Raw genomic sequence first — 15,778 nt, forward strand, 5'->3', positions numbered from 1 at the left:
CAATGAATGAGAAAATATTCTGTGTATATCATCACTGCTAATTTTTATCTGAATCTATTGGATTAGTAGGTGGCAGTCCTTTCCAAGGTATTTTTCTTTCCTTTAGATTACCAGTGTCAAGAAGAGACTGGTCAAAACAAAGACATACACTGAAGTATAAGAAATCTTTCCATAGTCTAGGGTATCCAGAAAGTGCCAGCTCATACTGCTCACCCTTGGTGATCCTTCAGCTTGGATAGTTCCCAGTCTGAAGCTGTTTCCTGCTGCTGTAAATGTTCTCTTTCCTATTAAAAGGCACATTTAAAAACCTATGAGGGACTTAGGCTGCAAGTAATTTTGGAAAATGTGATTTGAATTCCAGATATTTTGGAAAACATTATTTGAGTTCCTGAACTACAGGGGAACTCCTGAAGGTTCTGCCTTTGGGAGTCCATCAGTCCAGTCTGGTGCATCTTTTACAATTAAAAACTTGGAAATCCTTGTAACTCTCTTGTTATCTATTGTGTCCCTTGGGTAATTAATCTTTACAACTGTCTTTTTAATCTTTATCCACAAGTGGCTGTTACATGCTATAAAAATCTTTCTGCTTCTTCTGTCTCTGTAAAATAAGTCCCTATGCTTCTCAGGATTACAGTTCTTTGTTCAGTTTTATAGTAGAAATTGGCATGTTACCTTAATTCCTTCAGGCAGAGTTTATTTACAAGAGTCATCATGACATACTGCCCACAAGAGGATTAATGAAAATTTCTATGCATAAATTAGACTTTGTTTTAAAATGGCACAAGATGTCTTTCTGCAGAAAAGCTCTGTTGTGAACTCCCCCACAAGAACTAGTTTGCCTGAAGACACCAATTAATGCAATAATGCTTACTCCTCTTAAAAGACACAGGAATGTCCAGGAGACCCTCTGTGCAGTTTGCATGCAGGGGAGGGCAGTGGCAGGGTGCTAATTGCTGACTTGCACTTAGGTGCTTGCAGGAGATTGGCCTGGAGATCATAGAGACATCCTAAAATTATTTATGTGATTAATATTGTCACCATCTCTAATGAGATGGGCTACCTGCAGACTCTCTTGCAGGAGTGATGTGTGTGTCCTAAATGTCTCTTTTTGAGTTCCAGAATTAATTTGGAGTATTACTGTTACTGTTAGTAGATAATTAATAAGGCAGCAATATTAATTGAATGTAAATCTGGGCCCTAATTGCTGGCACCTATCTGTTTAGAAGTTTATTTTGAAGCATGAACACAGCAATGATGCAAAAATTATTGCTGTTCATTAAGAATATTGCTTTTACATACATTTAAAGAGTCACTGTCATATCCTTTGAGTTAATAAAGCAACACAAATAGCTTAGAAAGAAAACGGTAACTCAAAATCAACAACAAGAATTAACTTCTTAGGCAACATTCTCCTTGGAATACAAAATAATGAAAAAATGTTCTTTTTTTTTTAAGTGTAAGTGATATGTGCCTATATTGCTACTTGTTTTCTGCATGCTGTATCTTTAATTGTAGATAAACCTTTTCTTGTTCAATGTATTGTTAAAAAATTAATATTTCTGGGCCAAATTTACTGTGATTTGGGGATACCCAAACCACTGTTATTCTGCTGTGGTCCAATTGAGCTGCAGGTACAGGAATTGCCAGTCTGAATGAAAGCACCTTAGTCACTGACAAGCCAGTGTCCTGTGCCACACCACTAGATGCCTATTGGGATCTTTGTCTGCATCTGTCATGGAATTTGACAGCATGTGCATTGAATGCTTTTTTCCCCACTGCAGTCTCTGTCTGACTGCCAGGTGGGGGGATTATACAGATTTGTGTTGTGTGAATACTGACTCCTGCAGCCCTGTGAGGGACTGATGTCAGTAAGGGAGGCATTGCAGCTGACTGCTTCTTTTTCTTGACAGAAAAAAAGAAAGCAAGGCAACCAGCATGGTCTAGGCTAAATAAAAAATGATGTAATTTTCTCCCCTGAGAAACTGAGACATCATCAAATAGATATACCTTATTAAACCTGAAAATAGTACTTTGCTCTTCATGCCTACAAGAAAAGAAAACATAACCAAAGTGAATTAAGGGCTAGGCTAGCACTCGCAAGTTAAAATCACCCTTTTACCTTGTGGGTCAAGGGCATGGGTCACTGTCCTTGGGTGTGAAGACTCAGTCTGTATTCTGTGTGCCCAAGGAGAGATCTGAGTTAATACCACCAGGCTGAAGCCTTCCTTTATCTTTTCATCTGTGGTAGCACCACAGGATGCTGTCTAAACGTCCTGTACAACTGGGAAGGGTTCTCACAGGGAGGACAGAGCACTCTGACCAGGCTGTCCTGGGGTCCTGGTCTTACAGGATCACCTCCTTAGTCCATGTGCCTAACTTGGACATTGGAGAGATGGATTTCCTGCCTTTCAGATGCTGCTGCCTCTGTGCCAATTTCCATTGACCCAATATCTCTGTCCTGCTTTTAGCTGATGGATACTGGTTTTGGTTGTTTTTGTTGTAGGTTTTTGGGTCTCTTTTTGAATGGGTCAGAGATAGCCATAAAATAGAAATGTAATTTGTTTTCCTGTTTCTTCTTCTGAGACTGAACATGAGATGCCTGATTTCATCCAGCCTTTGAAACACATTATATACTTTTATTATATTGTGGGTTTGGGGAAGTTGGTTTAAAATCAGTTGTCTTCAGGTTTTCAGAAGACATGTATCCACTGAATAATGTAATCAAATTTCAGCCATTCTCTGATCTTGTGTCCCATGCTCGTGAATAACACTACAAGTTATTTCAGTGCAACCTTTGCTCACTTCTGCAAATACATCCATCAATTTCTGTTGTATATTTCTTGCCTAAAATAAATTCTGTACAAGCTACATGAGTTGAATATAAATATCTTGTAAATGAGAATAAATTATTGCCTTTTTTTATATCCAGTGGAAAAAAAGTAAGTACGTCATGCAAAAAGTAAGTACTTCATTAGTTGATATTCATGTCCTTTTTTTTTCCCCCAGGCTTTGGCTCATCTGCACTTAATAGACTATATAGGAGAGCAGACAGCTTTGTTGATAAAGGTATGTTTAAAATATTTATAATTTTTAACAGGCAAGAAAAATAGTTTTATTCCAGTAGAACAATAATGAATAATTTTGTTTTGAATTTGATGGTAGTGATTGCATTCCTGCATCAGTACTATCAAGAAAGGATGTCATACTTTGGCTGGATGATATTTAATATGTATATATCTGTCCACAGCCAGAATAAATATAGCCATAAATGCAATAGAAAAGCTTTTTCTATAGTCTAAAACTCCAACATGCAAAGGTGAAAAAAGTATAAACATCTAAAGGTCAAAATTCACAGTTGTACAGTGTATTTTTTGTGTGAAATCTGAGTATTAGAAATATCAATCTCTGTACTTCTATTTGTCCTTGTTTTCTTGGAAGAAGGACTGTAATTGTGTTACTAAATGTTAGGCTATTTTATCTAAGACGCCTTTCCTATCTCAGAGCCTAAAGGAATAATAACTGTCGATAAATTAAAACTGTAAAGAACGTGCAATTACGCCATGGGGGACACAGAGAACATCACTGATCTCAAAGTTATAATTTTCTCTCTCTCAATTCCAGGTGGTTCCTGAGGATCAGCGCTTGGCGGTGGCCATTATTTTAGTGCTCTGGGTGTCTGCTCTGGCCTCCTCCGTGATTGACAACATCCCCTTCACAGCTACAATGGTAAGCTCTGTGCAGGACTGCACATCCTCCTCCAGGTGCTGGCAAGGGAGCTGAGCTTCCTGATTACAATTTGCTGTTTGGTTTCTTGGGTTTTTTGACCTCTGCTGTGCTGTAGCTTACTTTATCCTGTGAGATTGAATCAGTATTAGAAACTAGCTCATGCTCTTAAAGCATCTTTCTGGCCATTGACCCCTGCAGCTGCAGGTAGCTGTGGGACCAGAGGCACTGTTTCGGCTGCATTTCTGCTTTTTCTCCTCTTATATCCACATATATACTTGAAAAACAGAATTTTCTTTTTGATGGAAAGAAAAGATGTCGCGATCCATCCACTGCTATAAATGTTTTTCCTCTATGTGCTCAGTAGTTATGCTAATGCTTTTTTAACACCCATACCTTTTATTGCTAGCTTACTTTTGTAATTAGTTTAAAAACCACCAAATTATGTTAAGCATAACAAATGCTTGTCAGCAGCTGAGCTTTAACATCAGAAAAGTATCAAGTTATAACAAATTATGGCATGCTCAGATAGGTTTATTCAATCTAGTTTTCTGTTTAAAGTGTGATAATTCATTCATTATACCATACTAATATTCCATTGTTACAGCTCTTTCTCAGCGTATCTTTTCTTCACATTTCTTTGTCCATTATTGGATGCTCATGTCCACTCTCAACCTGTGCTAAGGTTTAAGACATTTCTTGTAGGGCATATGACAAATTGGGCAGATTTGTGACCACTCTATAAATATATATTGCTATGGTATTTTCCTTTGATTACCATGGTGTTTCCTGTGAAATGATATTGATTTAACCACAACAGACTGTGAGCAACAGGCGTGAAAGGAAAGATTGTTTTGGGATGAGTCACCTCCCAGCAAATGCTTGAGGACTACTAAGCAATAATGCAGAAATCTTCACTTAGAAGATTTTTGTCTCATACCCAGCTAGTCCATAAAAATCGGCTTGGAGTAGTACCAAACAGCACCATGAAATGAGTATGTTTTGGGAAATGGGATTGAAGTGCAAGAATCTTTTGGGATGCCTGAGGACCATTTCTTTTGTATCTTTGAAGGTGGCAAAAACAAAATGACAGGAAGGGAACCATTTTTAACATTTTAAGCTACTTAAAATTTGTATTTTTCTAATTTTGTTATAGGATGAACATAAGAGACTACTACAATATTTTAATTTTATTTTAATAGGCAGAGAGAAGAGACAAGAAGAAAAATGCATGCATATTCTCACCTATGTAAAAGCAGTCATTAGCTGAGGTGTTAAGATGTTAATGTGCTACTTGGCAAACTAGAGTTGAGATTGATCTACTTCTGTGAATAGGCTTGCACTTTAGCCTTTGTCATTCTGCATCAGAAAATACTTACAGAATGTTCCTAAGTAACTAAGTCCCAAGGTCTTCAAACTTCCATTTAAAATTCTTTTTGATTCTTTAATACTATGTTCATACTCTTAAATCAAGCAGTATTTAGTTTTGGAAGGCTATTTTTCAGGGTATGCACCAAAGTTATGAACTCCTGATGACGAGTATAAAATATATTGAACCCAACTCTTTTGTAGAATGACTTTTCACTAATCAGGAATTTCTATATGTGAGTTTGGTTTGGCATTCCCTAGTGATGTAGGAGTATGGGGCACCTGCTGTGATGTAGCCATGAATGATCCTGTCCTTTCCTGGGAAAAGATTCCAGCTCCACAAATGAGCCTGCACTCATCATAATGAAAGACAGACGTAGTGAATCCGTCCAGGTGTCCACAAGTCTCCTTCAGTGGTGAACCAATGTCGTGACAATGGGTCAATCTCTCCTGCATTTTTCATTAGTTATAGCTTTGATGGACCAGGTGCTGGCTTGCGATGTGGAATCCATCAAGTTCTTTCAGATACAAAAATATCTGGGCAGTTTCATAGATGTCAACTGTGTACTATGACTAAAGTGTTTGGAGGATGACATCCCAGACCTCTGCCTACATTGACTTTGCCACTGACCAGAAGGAGTTAAGGGAAACCAGTCTCATGGGATAATGGCTTGCTTGTCTTGTACGTGAATTCTTTAATTATCATACAGAGATGATGAAAGGCCTGGTGGCAGCTCACAGTCAAGGATGCTAATAGTGTCATTTCTACATTAGAAAGACAAGCATACCATGATTTTTGTCTCATGTTTCAGTAATGAGCCAGTCTTGCCAGTTCTTTTGATTTTGAGCCCCCAGATGACTGTGGGAAAAACTACTGTGATGGTGAGGGAGTCTGGAAAGCTACACTGTGTTGTTCCACAGGGGTGGGAAGCTTCAAGACAGGCATCAATTTGTACGTGAGATGTCCCCCAATGCTGCCTCTGTGCTGTTGGATAAGGTCTTCCCCTCATCCCCTAAAACAATATGCTGTGCATGTTGTTCAGACTTGGAACAGGGAGAGGAGATGGGCTGAACAACCAGAGTAGTAACTCAGAAATGGATTGAGGAGGCGACAGTCTTCTATGTGAGGTGACTGCCCCCCTAGGCTGGAGGCACTGTGGATGTGAACTCTTTCAATTTTCTGTTGTGTGTAGTGTTTTGACCCAGGAACTACATGAGAAATGGAAGAAATACACAATTCCATTAGAGCCTGAGTCTTGACTTAGGTGAATAGCTGAAGGGAATCAAAACAAAAAAACCTTCAAATAGCTCTGTAACTGTGATGTTGTGTTTCCTTTAAAAAACCAAGCTGATGTCCAAAATTGCCGTCCAAAATTTTCTTTCAGTCTCTGTTTTTGAATTAGTGAGATAATCAGATTCATAATGATTTTCTATGTGTATAGAAAAGAAAAAGGAAGAAATATTAATGCCTAATTAATGGATCTTGAGACTGAAAGTTTCACTTTATCTGTGTTTGGTTAAATTTGACTGCTTCATGTAAAATTTCAGGTTTAACAACATGAGAATGTATAGCTGACTTAACAGTCAGTTAACTTACATTAAGAGGATGTGAGAAGTGGAAATTGTAGATTGGTATTTTGAAAAGGGAATTAGAATTACCTGAGCCAGCATTACACAGAATTCTAGGAAATAAACTATTTTATGATTTGAAGTAATGAAAACCAATAAGGAAAATTATTTCCTAGAAGAAATTCAAGGCATTTCCAAGAGATTCTATGTATCTATGTAGGCAAATTAGGATTCTTCCTTATCCTAAAACACAACACATTATCTGCAGTCTTAAGAACAAAACATAAATATTTTTGGTTATTTTAAGATGAGTATAATTTAGAGTGAAAAATATTCATGTCTTTAAACAGAGTGAACATATTTTCAGGAGCCTTCAGCAACACAGAGAAAATTTCTCTCTTACTAAATATTCTGAAATTACAAAAGTCAGATCAGTGTATTATCTGAAGCACCTTATCCTGAAAATACCTTATCAGTGCAACACTTTTGTTGCTGAAATTCTTCTCTGCTCTAGACAAGGGTAAATCTGGTGTAGCCTACAAGTAAAAATGTCAGTACCATATGGAATTCATGTATGGAAGTTGCTAAATGGAAAACTCTGTGAAGAGGGCAGAACCCAGCATCTATTTTGCTACAAAGGATGCTGTGCAAAGATAATAGCCTACAAGAAACAACTGAATGAGTTTCTGAGTGCACTTAGCTCATCATAGGTTGAGTACTTTTATTGTTTCTGTCTTGCCAAAATTCTGTGTTTTCAAAAATTAAAATAGAGCATTGGAACTGCATGAAGACAAAACAGTTTTTGAAATGTCGTCTAATTGCTTATTTCTAATAATTTGTCCTGTATGCAAAGACAATGAACTGCCTCAAAACAAGATGGGAGGGGAGGAGTTGAGAATTGCCCAATGAACTGTAATCCCAGGACTTTCCTCTTCACTCTAAATTGAAAAGTGAAAATCCAGCTCCCTAATTAAATACATGTCTGCATGAATGTTTATTGCATTTCTTTGCAAAAGCATGCCTGGCAACTGTGATAGCTATCTCCAAGTGATAGGACAATTAATTGTTTCTTGTCACCAAGTAAAAGAAATACTGTATAAAAGTATTGTAGAATTACAGAATAGACTATTTCACTTGGAAGAGACCCACAGCAATCATCCAATACAACTGCCTGAGCAAATCAGTACCGACCAAAAATTAAAGCCTGTTATTTAGGGTATTGTCCAAATGGCTCTTAAACCCTGACGGGCTTAGGACACTGAGCACCTCTCTAGGAATCTTTTTCCTGTATTTGACCACTTCTCAGTACAGAAATGCTTCCTAATGTCCAGTCTGAATGTGCTATGATGCATCTCTGAGCCATTGCTCCGTATTTTGTCACCAGATCCCAGAGGAGCTCAGCACATCCATCTCTTCTTCCCCTTCTCACAAAGCTGTAAAAAGTAATGAAATCACCCCCTCAGCCCTCTTCTCTCCAAACTGGACCAACTCAGCTGCTCCTCACAGGACACAGCTTCCAGCCCTGTCACCAGCTTTGTTGCCCTCCTCTGGACACGCTCAAGGACTCTCATACAGTCCCTCAAGAGAGTCAACAGCACCTCCCAGTACAGTATCATTAGTAAACTTGCTAATGGTGCATTCAACTCCTGCTTTCAGATTGTTAAATATTCAGATAAATATTTTGAACAGAGCTGGCCCTAGAACCCTGAGGAACATCTCTGGTGCCTGGTCACCAGTCAGCTGTAGCCCCACACACTGCAGCCCTCTGGGCCCTGCCCTTCAGCCAGATGTTCACCCAGTGCACTGTGAACCTGCTCATCCCACAGCTGGACAGCTTGTCCATGCTGTGAGGAACAGTATCAAAAGCCTTCTTAGGATCCAGAAAAACTACATCCACTACCTTCCCTTCATCCATGAGGAGGGTGACTTTATCATAGAAGGATATCAAATTAGTTAAACTGGACTTTCCCACTGTGAGTCCCCATTGGCTGTGCCTTATGATTGTATTGCTCTTTAAATGCCTTTCAACAGTAAGCAGTATGATCTTTTCTGTATTTTTTCCATGATCTGAGGTAAGATTAACAGATCTGTATTTCTCTGGGTCTTTCCTCATGCTCTTTCTCTAAACTGGAATAACATTGACAAGCTGCCAGCCAGCAGGGAACTTCCCAGGTTTCCAAGACCTTAGGTGATCAAGAAGGGTTCTGCCATAACCTCTGCTGGCTTCTTTAGTACTCTGGGATGATTCTCATCATGCTTCATGGACTTGTGAACATTCAGCTGATACGACTGGTCCTTTTACAGTTTCAGGGTCCCAAATTTTGAGTTTGAGAAATACTTTGTGTGAAACTCTGTGAACTTTGCATGTAAAAGGATGTGTTGCCAGCAGCAATATATAATCTGTGTTGCCAGCTGAAAATCCAGTATATATAGTTATACCTGAGAATTGCTTAAGAAACACCATGATAATGTTCTATCATAAAAACATTCATAAACCAGGAGCTTGGCTATTATATTTCTCACATTTTAATTTTTGAATGGCAAGGGTTTTTGTAATGTTGCATATCCAGCTTTCTTTGTCTGCAGAATGAACGTATTGATGCTCTATTGATGCCCTATGTGACATTCTATTAAACCTCTGGTATTTCTTTTCCTTTATCAACAGGCTAAACTCACAATGATTCTTTGACAGGCAGACTTCCTGATTTTCAAGGCCTGGATTTCCTAGTATTGTCATGTTTGAATAGCCATGAATTTCTGCCATTAGATTTTTAAGTGACATGGTGTTATTACCAGTATGCTCTTTAGTTTAATTTACATGTTTTATCAGCTATATATGCTGAAGCCATCTCTTTGTATTTTTCTTTTATTACCGGAAATAAAAAAACAGCCACAGTAAATCCCTGTTTTAACTGAGTTTAAATACTATTTCTTCAATATAGAGCAGCAATTTCTGTGAATCATCTGGCTGACAAGGTGACTAAGTCTCTGACAGGTCTTAGAAAGTAAATAATTTTTGGCCCACTGTTTATTGTCTCTAACACTATTGGATGCTTTTCTCTTGCAGTGCTGAATGTTTCTCCTGTATCTCATGTTCTTAATGCCAGCTCTATTTTTGGAATTTCCTTGCCCTCTGCCCTTCCAGCATTATCTATGATGTCCTGCATTTCACTGCTCGGTAAAAGTGCAAGACTAGGCTGTACCTGTCTGCAGAGACAGAGCAATCACCAACAATTTGGGAAGCTACAAATAGTTTGTTTTCTATTAATGCATATTCTCTGCAGTTTTCACAGAAGACATCTTTGCCACAGGCAGTTCTTAGTGAAGTGTGTGTAGTAGAGTCTCATGGTGTAGAGCAGCAATGAGTCCCTAAAACAACAGCGTGAATTGCTGTTTCATAGGCATGCACAAATAGACAAACCAGACAATGTCATAGGAGCATGGAATGCTTTAGGTGTAAAGATCTTTTAAGATCATCCAGTTCCAACCCTCCTGCCACGGAAAGGAACTCCATCCACCAGACCAAGCTTTTCAAAGCCCTGTGTAACCTGGTCTTCTACACTTTGTCCGTATTGAAGACAAAAGTGTTAAATGGCACCAATCCCTAAATCAATCCTGAGGAATGACACTTGTCAATGGGCTCCCCTCAGACATTGAGCCATTGACCACAAGTCTTTAAGTATGACCATCCAGCCAATTTCTTATCCACCAAATGGTCCATCAGATCCATGCCTCTCCAATTTGGGCCCAAGCTATCAAATTTGCCAGGCACCATTTGCGTTTAGTGAAGCCATATTGGATGTCATAAATAATTTCCCTGTTTTCCATTTGCCTTAGCATACTTTCCAGGAGGATCTGCCACATGACCTTGCCAGGTACTGAGGTGAGACTGGTTGGCCTGTAGTTCTCCAGGTCTTTCTTTTTCTCTTTTAAAAATGAGGATTACGTTTCCCCTTTTCCAATCAGTGGGATTCACTAGACTGCCATGACTTCCCAAATATGATGCATTGTGGCTTAGTCACTTCCTCAGCTGGTTCCCTGAGGACCTGCAGATATATCTCATCGGGTCCCATGGATTTGGGCACCTTCTGTTTCCTTAGAATGGTCTCAGACCTAATCTTTGCCTACAGCAGGTGGTTCTTCATTCCTCCAGTCTCTACCTTTGCCTTCCATGACTTGAGCAATGTGGCTGGAGCTCTTGCTGGTGAAGACCAAGACAGAAAAGCTATTGAGTACCTCAGCCATTTCCACATGTCCTGGATAACAGGGTCTCCTATTTCCTTGCTCCACATTTTCCCTAATCTTCCTTTCATTACTGAGGTACCTATAGCAGCTTTTCTTCTTTCTCTTGATGTCCCTGACCAGATTTCAATCTCTCAGAGCTTTAGCTTTTCTAACCTGATTGCTGGCTGCTTGTACCATCTCTCTCTATTACTCCCAGGATACCTGTCTCTGCTTCCACCCTCTGTAAGATTCTTTTTTTCTGTGTTTGAGTTTGTCCAGGAGTTCCATGTAGGCCTCCTGGCATTTTTGTCTGATTTTTTCTTTGTCAGGATGTTCTTCTGAGCTTGGAGGAGGAGGTCATTGAATATTAACCAGTGCTTTTGGGCCACTCTTTACCTGCTGAATTCTACTGCACTGCACAGCTATAGGACCTGGTAACTTGCTTAGGTGACTCTTCTTGCACAATGAGGGTGTATGCAATTTCTTGTACAAGTGCTGTCCTTGGAAAGCAGAAATAGCTGAGAGGGTTTCCCTGTTTGTGAGCCTGCTGCTCATCCCAGCAGGAGATGCTCACTGATAGAGCTGTACCAGTGCCCCTCCTCTGGTCTTCTCTCTGCATATATGGTGCACTGGTGGGGTGTGGGGCATGATTTGCTCTGCACTCAGGAGCTGTCCGCCAATGGCTTTAGGACTGATCTCAACAATAGTAAATATTGAGAACTAAATTGTTTTTAATTAAATATAACTTAATTTTGTACTGCTTATCATGTTCTAGCTGTGATGGTTTGAAAGGAATAAAGTTTGTGATGAGAAATGACATCTTTATTTACTGTTTCATGCAAAAAACAGGCAAGATATTGAGCATGCTGAACCTTCTTTAGGCCTTAAAATAGAAATAGACATCTTCAGGCAATGTAAAATTAAAGAATAATTGTTTAGAAATTAGCTTATCTAGGCTAATCGATAAGAGGGTTTAAGAGGGCTGAGTAGCACCACTGGTGGGAGGAATGAGGAAAGGGTCGTAATTCTTCATTAAGCCTGTATATTGCTCCATACCAAAAGAACACATGCAGTCAATAAAGCTGAGCATCACTCAGCCATCAAAGTGAAAGCATTTTTCAGGAAGCAGAAGAGATCATACCCCTTGAGAATGAACTGTGAAATACATTAAAATGACAAATTGGAGGATTAAAAGTCATAACTCTATTCACTACCAAAACTCCTAGACTCTGAGAAAGCATTAATTTTAAGATATATCACAGTTATTTTCTCAAATCTTTTCCTGCTTCATATGTTACTATTCCACATTTTCTTATTCTTTCTCTTTGCCTTTTTTTCCCCATAAACCTCCGAACATGTTAAAAACAGGAGAATGATATTGTCACCTCTCCCCTTCCCAATAACTTTCTCTTTACAGGTACTGATCACACCATTTTTTCAAACCAAGTAGTCACAAAATTATGTTGAACTCAAACCATTTTTCTGAACTAAGGTGAAGTTGTTTAGCTTTGAAGAATGTTACTGGCTGAGGACTGGTGCTAGATCTGGCTAGAAAACCTGCCTGCTGTATTTTTGGGCTCTATACCAATTGGCTAATGAAGTCTATGATGCCTTCCTACCAATCTTATTTCACTTTTCAGGGTTTTTTTATATTTCTCTTTTTTTTTTTTTTTAATTTTTTTTTATTTGCTAAAGCAATTAAATAAAATCCATAAAACTGCCTGTTCTGGTTTTGACTGGCATGGAATTAATTGTCTTAGTAATAGCTGCTACAGTGCGGTGCTTTGGATTTACTACAAGAATTATTTTGATAACACGCTAATGTTCTGGTTATTGCTAAGTAGTGCTTATCCCCAGTCAAGGACTGCTCATTTTCCCATGCTGTGCCAGGGAGCAGGAGCACAAGAAATGGAGGGTGGGTGAGGGGGCATAACCAGGAGAGCTGACACAAACTGGCCAAAGGGTTATTCCATGCCACACAATGACACACTAAGTAGGGAGTTGTCCAGTTGTTACCAATTGCTTCTGAGAGATGGACTGGCCAGCAGTCAGCAGGTAGTGACCCAATTGTATTATACAGAATTAATTTATCTTCCACTGTACTCCTTTTTCTATCACTCATTTTCATTAATATAATAAATAATAAGAATAAAAATAAAAATAATAATCTTATTTGCTATCGTGATAATTATTAATTATTGCTATAATATTTTTACAATCATTAAACTGTTTTTATCTCACCCCATAAGGTTTAATGTTTTTTCCTGATTATTCTTTCTCTCTAAGGGGAGATGTGGGGGGGAATATGAGATGGGAACCACATGGTGCTTAGTTGCTGGTGGGCATTAGACCATTTGCAAATATTTCCCAGTCAACTAAATCCACATTCTCTGGTAAATGTAATGTTGAAATAAGAAGTAAAATAACTCTGATCTGCTTATGAATTCAGACACCTGCAAAATGGAGTTTTCTCCATTTTTCCCTAATCAATCAGATATTTTTGATTAAAAAAGGATTTGTAATTTTTTCGTTACTAACTCAAGATCTACAGCCATCTTCACTGTGAAGGTCTGGGCATCCTTTACCATCATCTCCAGCGAGAAGAGGAGATACATCTCTGTGCTTTAGCTTTCATGAAATAAAAGGGGAATTGATTTATAGTCACTGTCAGGTCCCTGTAGACCTAGAAGGGTCTCATGGAAGGCATTCAAAACCCTGAAGACAGTCTCAGTTTTGTTAGTAGTACTTGTGTCAGGCTTGACCTAATGTCAATAGCTTCTCCTCAGGTATGGGACTAGCACAGTCAGTGGGGAAAAATGAGCAAAGGTCAAGCATATGATGCAAAGAAACTAATTAAGAAAAACAACATCAAGAACAAAAAAAATTCCTCCCTCCCAATTACTCTTTGGCCTTACTGGTGGTATTAACTGTTTCTTTTAAGGAACTTTACTTATGTTGTGCTGATAGTTGGATTATGTCTTCTGATTCTCTCTCTTTTCTTCTTGAACACAGATTCCTGTGCTTCTCAATCTGAGTAAAGATCCAGATGTTAACTTGCCTATGAAGCCATTAATCTTCTCATTGGCTATGGGTGCATGCCTTGGAGGTAAGAGATCATGTGAGAAAGCTGACATAAGGTAACAATTGTTGCATGCATAAACTGGCACAATTGGTTCAATCATTTTACTGTGCAAGGCATATGGAGGGCCTGATTCAGCGCCTTTGACTTCAAAGCACTCCTGGATGAAGATCCCATTGAGTTGCTGCTGCTACAATAGGATTTTTGCAGTCTGTGTTTGAAGTCTGTATCTGCATAATCTACAGACATAGAAACAGTCCAGATGGTGCTTATATGGCTCTGATCTTTTGTGAGAGAAAAGACAAAGATACATTTGGCTTTCAGAACAGAAAGCCATCATTGCTCATTGAAAAGATGCAGAAAATGTATAATAGCTAAGATCTGAATGCTTGATTCAAAATCTGCTGAAGTCACTGGAAGGTTTTTTGGCTGGTTTTGGATACAGAAATTATTTCAGTATCCATTTGCTGACCTATTTATTACTCGTCATTGTAAGGAAAATACTTTTTAAGTCTTTGGGAAATGTACCTTTAATAATGAATCTAACAGCCATTCTTCTAGTGTCCATCTTGATGTTAACTGGGATTGTGGGTATTGTCAGTATATTAGCACAAAAGAAGGACATGTTTTCATGACTGTTTTTAATATTTTTAATTAAAATGGTAGCATGTATGTACTGTAGGCCGTGGATTTTGTCTCTATTTTTTCTAAGAATAAAAGAGGATAACAATCCAGTAGTTTTAAAATTAATTCTTGCAAGGAGTTTTTTTACATTTTGGAAATGGCTTGTGAAGATGTTACAATACAATGTTTCCATGTAACAAGTCCACTAAGTGCCGTTAAAATGTGTGAGTTTTAAATCAGAAAGAAAGTTAGTACTATTTTTTTACTACTTAGAATTTTAATGCTAATTACATTCTATTGGCTGATCCCTAAATATTTAGGTAGTTCAGTTATATGAAGTTAAAATTAATAACTTCGTGTTCCACCATGAATCCACCTTTTCTTCCCCTCCATGCCCCTCCAAACAGTTCCTGTGACTCCACAGGGATAAGTAAACCCAGTTTTGTGTGCATATAAATTCAGGTGTGTTTATTCAGCTAAGTGATTGTGAGTACAAGCGACCTTAATACCTAACAATGATTACAGTGATGTAATTTACAGATTGAATTTTAAGAGCATGTTGCAAAGGCAGGACAATTTCACACCAGTTATTCATTTGAGGAATATCTCTTTGGCTTGTCATTACTCATCATTATATTGTGACTTTAATCTGTTCCTCTTTAAAATCAGTGATTGGAATGATCACCATATCTTCATATAGATGTTTGTCAGAAAAATATTATACTTCTTCACCTTTTTATAGAACGCAGATTTCTTAGAGGTCTTTTTCAACCTAAGTGACACTATGATTCTGTGAATTTGTTGATCACTGAACATACTCTCATTTCATTAAATTCCAGATTTAAAAAAAAGCATAAGAAATATAAAGTTAGTCAGATTATGCTGACATATTCGGAATGGGATGTGCTTTACCAGCCTTGGAGCCTTTACCAGTTTCAGCTGACTTTCCTAAACTATCAGTTATCATCTTAACCCAAATTCCTTAAATTTGATTTGCTGAAGGGCTGCCTGGATTTTGAGAGACTTCTGTGTGTATACACTATGAGACAAAATTAAAAATAACAGTAGCATGAGAATGATTTGAATTATAGATATTAGAGATCCATACAAGGTGCCTAGGTGCTCAGATCCATACAAATATTTGGATAAAAGTTAGATCATTATTAGCAAAAGCTTAAACTTTCCTGACTG

The 15,778-nt window shown here is 38.2% G+C and overlaps 1 protein-coding gene across 2 annotated transcripts in view; it reads left to right on the top strand.

The window, feature by feature from the left end:
* OCA2 (OCA2 melanosomal transmembrane protein) overlaps nucleotides 1-15,778 on the top strand; it is a 162,160-nt gene that overhangs the window by 95,579 nt on the left and 50,803 nt on the right. For both annotated transcript variants that reach the window (XM_063150517.1, XM_063150518.1), the window contains 3 exons: nucleotides 3,007-3,066; nucleotides 3,622-3,726; nucleotides 13,897-13,990. In XM_063150517.1, coding sequence (XP_063006587.1) covers nucleotides 3,007-3,066; nucleotides 3,622-3,726; nucleotides 13,897-13,990 — 259 coding nt within the window. The remainder of the gene's footprint in view (nucleotides 1-3,006; nucleotides 3,067-3,621; nucleotides 3,727-13,896; nucleotides 13,991-15,778) is intronic.

The sequence above is a fragment of the Melospiza melodia genome, chromosome 2 (genome assembly GCF_035770615.1).
Source record: "Melospiza melodia melodia isolate bMelMel2 chromosome 2, bMelMel2.pri, whole genome shotgun sequence".
NCBI classification, from domain to species: Eukaryota; Metazoa; Chordata; class Aves; order Passeriformes; family Passerellidae; genus Melospiza; species Melospiza melodia.